Consider the following 13,208-nt stretch of genomic DNA (forward strand, 5'->3'; position numbering starts at 1 on the left):
GTGTGTTGCGGTTGTTTCGCAAAAGTTGACCGAACTTGATTATTTAGAGGAAGTAAAAGTCGTAACAAGGTTTCCGTAGGTGAACCTGCGGAAGGATCATTATTGTTTTAATGCATCTAACCGTTAATAAATTAAATTTGTTTTTTCTCTTTTAGGGAATTGCAATATTTAAATAAATTATGTAACTAATAAATATAAATATTTTATTCAATCATATGAGATACAATTATGCAACATATAATAATTTAAATTAGCTAAAACCGTTTGTCATGTATTATTATTATTATATACTGTATTAAGAGTGTTTTATGTGTTTTGGATAAAAAAAAAACTGCGTGTATATGTACCATAATATACATGCGTTGCAAAATGTATTGTGCATATTCCAGTGCGCATACATTGGTTCGCAACACCTAAAGAAAAACAATGTTGTACCTGTTTGCAGGTTAACGCTTTACATATGTTGATCGTAATAAATAAATTTAGCTAAAATATACTTGTCATATATCTTATTATTATCGATTATGTAAAACTAAGACATTTCGCAACATTTATTTAGGTATAAAAAAAAATTTTATTGAAGGAATTGATATATGCCAGTAAAATGGTGTATTTTTAATTTCTTTCAATAAAAATATTATTGACGTAATGAAATAAAAAAAAAAATTGTATCACTCTAAGCGGTGGATCACTCGGCTCATGGGTCGATGAAGAACGCAGCAAACTGTGCGTCATCGTGTGAACTGCAGGACACATGAACATCGACATTTTGAACGCATATCGCAGTCCATGCTGTTATGTACTTTAATTAATTTTTTAGTGCTGCTTGGATTACATATGGTTGAGGGTTGTAAGACTATGCTAAATAAGTTGTTTAAAATTTTTCGGAATTTTAAGCACATTGTATATTATTGGATAATATAAGTGTGAATCTAAAAAGTTCTCGCTTAAGATATTCATAATATGAATTTATAAATGAAAATACTAAAACTCTGTTGCATGAGAAATTTGAAGAATTATATGTTCTTTATTCATTTCAAATAATATTGAGGAATGTCTAGCATAAAATATATTATTTTATAAACTAGAATTGCCTCTTATTAACGAATATGGTATAAAGAATAATTTTGTGAATATTATGGACCTTCAAGAAAAAAATAGTATATTTCAAAATAGGCAGAGAATTGTCTATAAGTGTAATTAAAACAACCTCAACTCATATGGGACTACCCCTGAATTTAAGCATATTAATTAGGGGAGGAAAAGAAACTAACAATGATTTTCTTAGTAGCGGCGAGCGAAAAGAAATCAGTTCAGCACTAAGTCACTTTGTCTATATGGCAAATGTGAGATGCAGTGTATGGAACGTCAATATTCTTGTATGAGAAATTAACGATTTAAGTCCTTCTTAAATGAGGCCATTTACCCATAGAGGGTGCCAGGCCCGTATAACGTTAATGATTATTAGATGATGTTTCCAAAGAGTCGTGTTGCTTGATAGTGCAGCACTAAGTGGGTGGTAAACTCCATCTAAAACTAAATATAACCATGAGACCGATAGTAAACAAGTACCGTGAGGGAAAGTTGAAAAGAACTCTGAATAGAGAGTTAAATAGTACGTGAAACTGCTTAGAGGTTAAGCCCGATGAACCTGAATATCCGTTATGGAAAATTCATCATTAGAATTGTAATATTTAATCAATATTATAACGATAGTGTGCATTTTTTCCATATAAAGGACATTGTAATCTATTAGCATGTATGGAATTTATCAAACAATTTTGATAAGAGTTTATTTAAATTAGAGTGCTTGCATTTTAACATAAAATAAATTTCAAAAATTTGATAAAGTGCTGATAGATTATATGAGTACAGTGCGTTAATTTTTCGGAATTATATAATGGCATGATTATCATTGATTTTTATGTTTATTATAAGCACTTGTATGATTAACAATGCGAAAGATTCAGGATACCTTCGGGACCCGTCTTGAAACACGGACCAAGGAGTCTAACATACATATGTGCAAGTTATTGGGATATAAACCTAATAGCGTAATTAACTTGACTGTTATTGGGATTAGTTTTTTTATCTATTTATAGTTAATTAACGCAATCCCGGGGCGTTCTATATAGTTATGTATAATAATATTTATATTATTTATGCCTCTAACTGGAACGTACCTTGAGCATATATGCTGTGACCCGAAAGATGGTGAACTATACTTGATCAGGTTGAAGTCAGAGGAAACCCTGATGGAAGACCGAAACAGTTCTGACGTGCAAATCGATTGTCAGAATTGAGTATAGGGGCGAAAGACCAATCGAACCATCTAGTAGCTGGTTCCTTCCGAAGTTTCCCTCAGGATAGCTGGTGCATTTAATCTTATCTGGTAAAGCGAATGATTAGAGGCCTTAGGGTCGAAACGATCTTAACCTATTCTCAAACTTTAAATGGGTAAGAACCTTAACTTTCTTGATATGAAGTTTAAGGTTATGTATATTACCGTCCCTATCTACCGTGTGGTTGGCGGGTCTTAGAATTCCTGCTTGTCGTATGAGGCGACTAAAAGGATAATTTCTTTTTGGGCTGTCAGTCCCGAGCTGAAAAGCTAAAACTGGCCTCACCTGTGTGGATGACGGGTCTTAGAATTTCACCACAGTGGACCCCCACTTATCGTAAAAGGCGGTTAAGGAGGTACGGCACCAACGTTAACTGTTTGGAGTTTAATTGGTAGTACATTGGCAAGTACGACACCTGACCAGAGGTGAGTTTCTGGTACCACGGGAACCATGTGCCCGCGGACTTTGTCCGTCCTGGTATTTGGTTGCGGCCCTTCGGGGAGTATCGTGGTGGCTGTGGTAGTCCAAAGCGGACAATGAGGATTATACTCAGCGTGGAGTTGCGTACAATCAACCGGTTGCCGATAACCAAAAATCGGAAGAGGTTTTAGATGGGCCTCGCTCTCCACACAGGAGGAAGTGTCTAGTCCAAACAACTGGCTCTTCAAATGTGTACCTGCGGAGAGTCTCCAAGGAGGCGCTGATCAACGCTTAAATTGTATCCCTGTGCTCGGGCACCGTGTGATAAGTCACTCGTGACAGGTGAACACGTAAAACACCGGAATTTATATGTCCCTATCTACTATCTAGCGAAACCACAGCCAAGGGAACGGGCTTGGAATAATTAGCGGGGAAAGAAGACCCTTTTGAGCTTGACTCTAATCTGGCAGTGTAAGGAGACATAAGAGGTGTAGAATAAGTGGGAGATATTAAATTTCGGTTTAGTATCGACAATGAAATACCACTACTATTATTGTTTCCTTACTTACTTGATTAAATGGAACGTGTATCATTTCCTAGCCATTATACGGATATATTTATTATATCTTATGGTATTGGGTTTTGATGCAAGCTTCTTGATCAAAGTATCACGAGTTTGTTATAAATCGCAAACAAATTCATTAATGAGAGAGTGCATTTATGTATTCTTAAATTAAAAATTTGGTATAACTCCAATTACTCAGGTATGATCCAATCCAAGGACATTGACAGGTAGGGAGTTTGACTGGGGCGGTACATCTCTCAAATAATAACGGAGGTGTCCCAAGGCCAGCTCAGTGTGGACAGAAACCACACATAGAGCAAAAGGGCAAATGCTGACTTGATCTCGGTGTTCAGCAAAAGCTCGGCCTATCGATCCTTTTGGTTTAAAGAGTTTTTAACAAGAGGTGTCAGAAAAGTTACCATAGGGATAACTGGCTTGTGGCGGCCAAGCGTTCATAGCGACGTCGCTTTTTGATCCTTCGATGTCGGCTCTTCCTATCATTGTGAAGCAAAATTCACCAAGCGTTGGATTGTTCACCCATGCAAGGGAACGTGAGCTGGGTTTAGAAAGTCGTGAGACAGGTTAGTTTTACCCTACTAATGACAAAACGTTGTTGCGACAGCATTCCTGCGTAGTACGAGAGGAACCGCAGGTACGGACCAATGGCACAATACTTGTTCGAGCGAACAGTTGTATGACGCTACGTCCGTTGGATTATGCCCTGAACGCCTCTAAGGTCGTATCCGTGCTGGACTGCAATGATAAATAAGGGGCAATTTGCATTGTATGGCTTCTAAAACCGATGGATGTGATGCCAATGTTACATATAACATAGTAAATTGGGAGGATCTTCGATCACCTGGTGCCGCGCTAGTTATATATTAAAACATTATTTAATACAATGACAAAGCCTTGAATCAATTGTAAACGACTTTTATAACAGGCAAGGTGTTGTAAGTGGTTGAGCAGCTGCCATACTGCGATCCACTGAAGCTTATCCTTTGCTTGACGATTCGATAAAATATATATGTTTAAGGCATATATAAAAAAATATTATATATATGATGTATATGGAAACGTAAATATTTTTATATATATAAATATGCAAAATTGTATGCATAATTATTATTAATTATGTTATACAATTACGCATATAAGAAGACAATTTATATAATATACATATGAATATATTATATATATAAATAGATAATATATCAATGTGTACAAAATATACAAGTGTATTTTAAATATGCATTTATTTAGTATGCGTTAGTTATATATATTTATTTGGTAGCCAGAAGGATGCCATTATATTAGTGGCGAAAATTAAAAATATGCATGGTATATCTATGTGTTCAAAATACTTGTGTATTTTAAATATGCATTTATTTAGTATGCGTTAGTTGTATATATTTATGTAAACAGGTCACTTCTGTTAATAATAAGTTTAGCGATCCGGCAGCTCATGCACTCTGTTAAATATGAAGAAAAACAAGAGTTGCGAACGCACTTCACTCCTTGAAAAGTCGCGAAGGTGTTAAGTCGTTGCTGCAGAAAAAGTCGTAGTTTATAAAATATAATGCGTAGTATTATTCACTCCAAGTTATTACGATTAATAATAAACATTTAATTTACATTTAATATAATACTTTACATTTGAGGGCTCAACCGGTCGTGAGTCTTGAGTGTGAAAAATTGAAAGTTGTTGCTGAAAATACGGATAGACGGAACAGTTGCAAAGTTGTGAAATAGGGTCTTGTAAGTTGAAGCCCTTATTTCAAAATAAGTTGAAAAGTCCGAATCCAATAAGCAGTAGTACTACAGTGGAAGTTGCAAAAAATTCAATTTTGGTGATCATCTGCGTAATTGCGTTTCTGCGTCGCGAGATACATACACAATGGCTACACTGAATACGCCAGTAAAGAGAAACAAAAAAACGCCTGCAAAGAAAACTTATGTACAACACGAAGAAGCAGAAAAAGAGGTGACGTCAAAATTAGAACTTGTGGTAGAGAACGAAATGGAAGAGGAAAATGAAAAAAGAGTGACCAGCAGTGTATCTGACAAAGTTGACCAAATGCTGCAGCTGTTAAGTTTGAAAATAGAAGTTGATGAAAAACAAAGTGGCCAGATTAAGATTGCAGCCGATAAGTTTGAAAAAGTTGTGGCCGATTACGATGGAAAATCGATACCAGTTAAAAAGTGGTTTGAAATTTTCGAAAGAAATGCGGATGCCTACGAGCTTTCAGAAAAACAGAAATATGTTCAAGCCAGAGGCAAGATGGTTGGAACAGCCAAGCTATTCCTGGAGTCTGAAGATGTGTGCGGATATGAAGAGCTGAAACGTAGTGTGATCGAAGAGTTTGCATGCAGTGTGAATAGTGCAGATATACACAAGAAGCTGCAGGATAGAAAGAAGAAGAAAGATGAGTCAATGCACGAGTACATGTTGCAAATGAGGAAGATAGCTGCACTTGGGGACATTGAAGATATTGCTGTAATTAATCACATAGTAAATGGACTCGACATTAAAAATGAATATAAGTACAGTATGTTGCGATGTAAGTCACTTAAGTCATTGAAAGAAGAGCTGAAAGCTGATAAGCTGAATGTGAATGAAAAGAAGAGTGAGCAACAGAAAACGAATGTTAACAACAAGCAAATGACGTCAGCTGGTAAAAAAGATCATTGCTATAATTGCGGTTCGACAGAGCATAAAAGAAAGGATTGCAATGCCAGCACAAAATGCTTCAGTTGCAATCGAGAGGGTCATATTTCGTGTAATTGTCCTACAAAAGTTGAAAAAGTTAATAAAGTTGTATACGAGAACAGACGCACCAAAAAGATAAAAGTCAACAATCTTGAAGTAGACTGTCTGGTGGACACAGGATCGGATGTGACGTTGACAAAGGCAAATATCGTAGATCAAATAAAGAACGTAGAGCTTACTAAGACTGCCTCAGTATTGCGTGGATTGGGCAATGCCACGACACAACCAACTAGATGTTTCAACGCGCAAGTAGTGGTCGATCGGCTGTCAACTGACCAAAATTTTATTGTTGTGCCTAGCAATAAAATGGAATACGATGTACTGCTAGGGCACGATTTCATCAATAAATTTCGCATGGTTGCTGACAAGCGAGGATATACATTTTTGAATATGGAAGAAAGCTCGATGCATAATGATGAGTATGAAGTATATAATATTTGCGAAGAGTCTTCTTTTACAGTTTCGCCAAAGTATCGAAAGCCTGTCGAGCAGTTGATAGAGGACACCTACGAGAAGCCGCCGCAAGTTGTTAAACAGTGTCCTGTCGAGCTAAAGATAGTGCCAGATGGAGTGGTTAAGCCGTTTCGCCATCCACCTGCTCGGTTATCACCAGATGAAGCTGCCGCTGTACAGAAGCAAGTAGAAGAGTGGATTGATCACGGAGTCGTACGCAAATCGTCGTCAAATGTTGCAAGCCGAGTAGTTGTTGTTAAAAAGAAGAAGCGTCAAAAGCAACGTGAAGAGGCGAGACGAAATATAGAGCAGACACAGCAGGTCTACAAACGCAATTTCGACAAGAAGCGTTGGCTAGAGCAGACATATAAAATTGGAGATCTTGTCGCCATAAAGAGAACGCAATTTGTCGCCGGACGTAAGCTGGCAAGCGAGTATCTTGGTCCATACGAGATAACAAAGACGAAGGGAAATGGGCGATATGACGTTCGTAAGGCAGCTGATGTTGAAGGGCCTAATATCACTGCTTCTAGCTGCGACAATATGAAGCTCTGGAGGTTTGTTATGGACAACGAGGAGTGACTGTCATCTGGGACAGATGAAGAAGATCAGGAGGGCCGAATGTAAACAGGTCACTTCTGTTAATAATAAGTTTAGCGATCCGGCAGCTCATGCACTCTGTTAAATATGAAGAAGAACAAGAGTTGCGAACGCACTTCACTCCTTGAAAAGTCGCTGCTGCAGAAAAAGTCGTAGTTTATAAAATATAATGCGTAGTATTATTCACTCCAAGTTATCACGATTAATAATAAACATTTAATTTACATTTAATATAATACTTTACATTTATTTGGTTGCAAAAGGACGCCATTACATAAGTGGCGAAAATTAAAAATATGCATGGTATATCTATGTGTACAAAATACTTGTGTATTTGAAATATGCATTTATTTAGTATGCGTTAGTTATATATGTTTATTTGGTAGCCAGAAGGACGCCATCATATTAGTGGCGAAACTTAAAAATATGCATGGTATATCTATGTGTTCAAAATACTTGTGTATTTTAAATATGCATTTATTTAGTATGCGTTAGTTGTATATATTTATTTGGTAGCAAAAGGACGCCATTATATTAGTGGCGAAAATTAAAAATATGCATGGTATATCTATGTGTACAAAATACTTGTGTATTTTAAATATGCATTTATTTAGTATGCGTTAGTTATATATATTTATTTGGTAGCAAAAGGACGCCATCATATTAGTGCCGAAAATTAAAAATATGCATGATTTAAAAAAATATATATGATTTAATGTATATATCTATGTGAACAGAATACTTGCGTATTTTAAGTATGCATTTATTTCATACACAATTATGTGTTTGGTAGCAAAAGAACGCCATCATATTAGTGACACAAATTAAGACATGAGATATGAGTTCAACTTTGACAAAAAATTTCAACAGGTGAAAATTGAATGAAAAACTTTTTTAATAGCATTTTATACAGTTTATTAATATAATGCGATAAGATTTTTAATTTAACTTGAGAAAAAAATTTTTTGGACTTGGTGAATTTTTTATTGAACTGCAGCCATATGATATGAGGTTCTACCGAGATATGAGTTCAACTTTGACAAAAATTTTAAACAATGTTAAACAATTTACGATTGTACTAGTATTTAATACAAATTATTGATAATAAAATAATAAAGTTTTGCTGTTGTATTATTAAATTAGTGCCACATAAAGATACATTAGATGGTAGACCTTAGTAAAATGAGCGGATTGTAGAAAACGTGTCACAAAACCTATATAGGGGTGGTGAAGTCGGGCAGGCATGTCATATGAGAAAAATTTCACAAGTGAAATATTTATGACTATGTATATGGAGTGTCATGCCGGCATAAGTCATATATAAATAATATATGAAAATAATCATATAGAAGGCAATATGATTCAAAAAGTTAAAAATAATGAAGTTTTACTGTTACATTATTAAATTAGTGCAATATAAATTACATTAGGTGGTATACCTTAGTAAAATGAGCTGGTTGTAGAAAACGTATCACAAAACCTATATAGGGGTGGTGATGTCGAGCAGGCATGTCACATGAGAAAAATTTCACAAGTGAAATATATATGACTATGTATATGGAGTGAGTCTTGCCGGCATAAGTCATATATAAATAATATATGAAAATAATCATATAGAAGGCAATATGATTAAAAAAGTTAAACATAATAAAGTTTTACTGTTGTATTATTAAATTAGTGCAACAAAAAGATACGTTAGATGGTAATACTAAATAAAATAAGAGCATTGTAGAAAACGTGTCACAAAACCTATACATTTTTTTTTTTCGTCAATAATTATTTATTTAAAATCTGTCTGTACGGACAATAATTAAATTTTTTGAGGCAGCCTTGTCGATTAAATTCTCACAAGAGATGGTTGGTAGGGTTCTGGAGGGCTAATCATCACCCTAAATGGGCAGGTCGAGGGGGTGTTTTCTTTTAAGTCTTCTGACGGTTTGGCTGTTGTCCAAGATGTTGATGGCCAATGTGTTTGGGTGGTTATGGAGCCTGTTGATGTAATTCGTGCCCACTTTTCGAATTTCATCTTTTACCCAGGGAACCCTGAGTACCTCGTGGATGGTGCTGTTGTCATGTCGTGATGATCGTTCGAGACCATTCTCAGAGCCTTGTTCTGCAGCCTTTGGATGTTCCTGCAGTTTGATTTGCAGGCAGTGCCCCACAGCTGGATGCCATAAGTCCAGATTGGCTTAATAATGGTTTTGTAGACGAGCAGTTTAAGTTTGCTTTTAAGCTTCGAGCGTCTTCCAATGAGCCATTGGAATTGCTTCAGCCTCTCTTCAGCCTGCTTTCTCTTCCTTAGGATGTGTGTGCGCCATGTTAACCGCCTGTCGAGCGTCATGCCCAGGTATTTGGGCGTGGGATTTTCGGGAATATTATCCCCATTGAGACTGACAGGCGGGCAATTGCCGTTGCGGAGTGCAAATGTGGTTTGCGTGGACTTCTCAGGGTTTACCGAGATGTTCAACCTCCGCAGCCAGGGCTCGATAATGTTTAGCTGATTTTGTATAATTTCCGACGCATCCTGTGGGGTTCGTGCTGTGGCAAGGAAGGCTGTGTCATCGGCGTATGTGGCAACCAATAGGTTCTCGTTGAAAAATGTAGGCATGTCCGCTGTGTACAACGTGTACAAATAGAGGGCCTAGGACGCTGCCTTGTGGTACACCGGCTTCGATACCTTTTGTGGTAGATCGCGCATCTCCGCATTGGACATAAAAGCTTCTGTTGTCGAGGTAAGATTGCAGAAATGCGTAATGGGGTTGAGGCAGGTTTCTCTTAAGCTTAAGCAGTAGCCCTGGGTGCCAGACTCTGTCGAAAGCTTGCTTCACGTCAAGCATTACGGCGCAGCAGTAGTTCTTCTCCTCGAATGCGTCCAGTATCACTCTGACTAAACGGTGGCATTGTTCCGGGGTGGAGTGAGAACGCCTGAAGCCAAACTGGTGATCCGGAATCAACCCAGCTTCTTCCAGCACTGGCAGTACTCTGCGCAAGAATACTCTTTCGAGTATTTTGGAGAGTATCGACAGCAAACTTATCGGACGATAAGAGCCAGGATTGGCTTCAGGTTTGCCAGGTTTAGGTATAAGAATTACCTCTGCTCGTTTCCAGATGGTTGGAAAATGTCCTAGCTGAAAGCACCTGCTGTATATGTTGGCGAGGAGTTGTAGGCAGGGAGGGGGAAGAAGCTTGACAGCCAGTGCTTCAATGCCATCAGCGCCCGGCGATTTATTCGTCTTGAGTCCCTCGATCTCGAGTTTGACCTCATCCACCGAGACCATAGCTAGCTCTTCTTGGTTGTTGTTGGTGTTTTCATCTAATAGTTGTAGGGCACGTTGCGTAGCTGAGATATCCAGGTCGGTGCATCTTATTATCGGCTTGAAGGCTTCGCTGAGGTGCTCCACAAAAGCTTCAGCTCTTTCTTGCTCTGTGCGGCACCAGGCGCCACTAGCACGCTGGACTGGAGCAACTCTCTTAGTAGGTCGTTTTATGTGACGAGTGACCTGCCAAAGGTTGTGCTGTGGGTCTCCAGGCTCAACATTGGCCAGGAACTCCTCAAACGAGCTCTGCCTGAGCTTTAGGAGCTTATCCTTAAGCTGCTTTGCGCCTCTGTTAAATACCCTTTTATCTCTAGGATTTCTGGATAGGAACCATACTCGTCGCAACCGTCTCTTCTCAGCTACCAGCGAGGCGATCTCTGAAGACCAAAGGTGTAGGACCCCCGTTGGTAGTCTGGGAGAGATTGGGGTTCTGGGGGAAGCATGTGCTGCGGCGTTGTGCATGTGTTGCGTGAGCTCGTTGATGGCGTTGTCCACTTGCTCGGTGGAGGTAAGATCTTGCACTGGGTTGACATTTTCCGTTAGCCAGGCTTTGTAGGATTGCAGTCTCGTGCTCCTCTTGATCATCCTGGGATGTGCAGCTTTTCTCAGTGCAGGGAGGTTCAGCCGCAGTTCCACTGCGCTGTGGTCGGAGAAAAGGTCCGCGTTAGAAGAGCACGAGACTTTGACACTATCAAATCCTTTGGAGAGGGCCATGTCCAGGGTGTCGGGAATTTTGGTCGGATCTGTTGGCCAGTAGGTGGGCTCTCCTGTGGTGTGGCATACGATGCTCCTGCTCTGGATGCACCTAAGTAGTGCGCTTCCTTTAGGGTTGCTGACTCGGCATCCCCACCATCGGTGCTTTGCGTTGAAATCGCCCCCAATTAGAAATCTGTTACCCAGACTGCTCAGCAGCAGATCAAAATGCCTTTCTAATACTCTGTGTCTGGGGGGGAGGTAGACCGCGGCGACTGTAAGGTCGCCTAGTGGGCTGGGCAGATTGACTTTGGCACATTGTACCCAGTCTTCCTCTAAGGTACTCAGCTCGTTGTACTTTATGCCCGCTTTAATAATAATTGCCGCTCCGCCATGAGCTCTGCCGCTAGGGTGGTCAGCGTGGATGATGTCATACCCGTGATCTATTGGAGAAGTGAGTTTCGGAGATGAGGAGTATGTCTGTGTTGTGTGTGTGGATAAAGTGTTCCACCTCTGCCCGGCTTTTAATCAGGCCGTTAGCGTTCCAGATCGTTATGTTTAATCCCGTTTGCATAACGGTAGCAACCATTTGGGTCATTTGACTCATGTCCTTTTCCATCATGCGCTCAAACATGGCCTCCATTCTGGCCATTGCCGCGTCCAGTGAATTCCTTGGTGGGATTAAGTTGGCGTTGGGGTGTAGGATGTTATCTTGTGGGGCAGCGTTTCTTGCAGTATTGGCATAGCTAACATTTGGGTCGATTCTGCTTGCGTTGGGATCGATCTTGCTGAGGTGGGGCGGCTGGTAACGTGAGGTTGCCTGCCTGGGGGCAAAAACACTCTTCGCTCTCTTGTAAGCTGGACAGCCTTTGTATGAGGCCGCATGTGGGCCCTTGCAGTTAAGGCAGAAAGCCGGTTCACTGGCGTTCTTTTTGCATTCAGCAGTGGAGTGCTCGTCTCCACACTTGACGCAACGATGGTCGAGGTGGCAGTATCTTTGGGTATGCCCGAAGGCCTGGCAGCGGTAGCATTGGGGGACATCGTTGAATTTGATCGGCGGTTCAACCGTGACCATGGTGCTGCATATCCGTTTGATCTGGTATACCTCCTTGTTGTTTTTGGCCGGCTCCAGACTTACGAAGAAGGGGTTTAGAGGCTTCTTTGTACCCCTTTTATTGGGATTGTGGACATCCCTGACCTTGTGCCCGTGGCGGCCGACTCCCTCTTTGATGTCTTCCAAATCGGTCGAGTGGTGGAGGCCTTTGATGACCACCCGGTAGGCGCGTTCATCTCGGGGTTGAAAGGTGTGGAATCTATTTTTACTATCGCTCAAGAAAGTCTTTAGTTTGGTAAAGGCATCCTTGTTGGGGGTCATGACTCGAATGAAGTTATTCTGGCTGGCTTTGTATGTGACCTCTACATCTTTGCTTAAGGCGCCAGAGATGGCTTTGGATAGGTCCTTGATGCTGGTTACATCCGGGATGAAGATTGGCGGTGGCTTGATCTCCTTGGGTGCTTTTTCCTCTTGGTCATCCTTTTTGGATGTCTTAGGAGCAGCTGGTGTCTCTTCGTAATCATCACTAGAATCTGTTTCATCATCGTCCTCAGATAGGATTCCGAATGAGTTATTTTTAAGTCTACCCATTTGTTGATGCCAGATGACTGCAGGTGTGACCACTCAGGCCAGCTGACAGTGTGGTCGCGATCGAGAGTTATCGCTAGCGACAAAGCTAGTATACTGTGCGTGTGACCGTGTCATACGCACAGACACACTGTTCTTGGTTTCCTCTGAAGATGGTCACCCTGCCCTTTTTAGTGCTTTTTTCCATTCCGCCTTCTATCATATGTTCAAATTTTCTTCTGCACAACAGCACATGTATATTTTCAAGTGGAAATAAAACGCAATACAAGTTACAAGTTTATATTAATTAAAAGTGAAAGTGTTATTATTTTCAACAAGCGTCGCCCCCCTGCACATTTTGGTCCTTCGAGCCGGATCAATCGCTCGACCCCAGCAATAGCATTGGTTGACAAGATAAGTAATACAC

General features: G+C 39.9%; 1 protein-coding gene and 1 pseudogene across 1 annotated transcript; both read left to right on the forward strand.

Moving 5' to 3' along the window:
• Positions 1 to 672: 672 nt before the first annotated feature.
• Positions 673 to 851, forward strand: LOC117577358 (5.8S ribosomal RNA; annotated as a pseudogene).
• A 4,496-nt stretch (positions 852 to 5,347) lies between these two features.
• On the forward strand, positions 5,348 to 7,132 carry LOC127566354 (uncharacterized). The gene has a single exon (XM_052008382.1). It carries the CDS (start codon positions 5,348 to 5,350, stop codon positions 7,130 to 7,132), a length of 1,785 nt encoding a protein of 594 aa, XP_051864342.1.
• Positions 7,133 to 13,208: the final 6,076 nt, after the last annotated feature.

Source organism: Drosophila albomicans, unplaced genomic scaffold, assembly GCF_009650485.2.
Source record: "Drosophila albomicans strain 15112-1751.03 unplaced genomic scaffold, ASM965048v2 utg000056l_pilon, whole genome shotgun sequence".
Classification (NCBI taxonomy): Eukaryota; Metazoa; Arthropoda; class Insecta; order Diptera; family Drosophilidae; genus Drosophila; species Drosophila albomicans.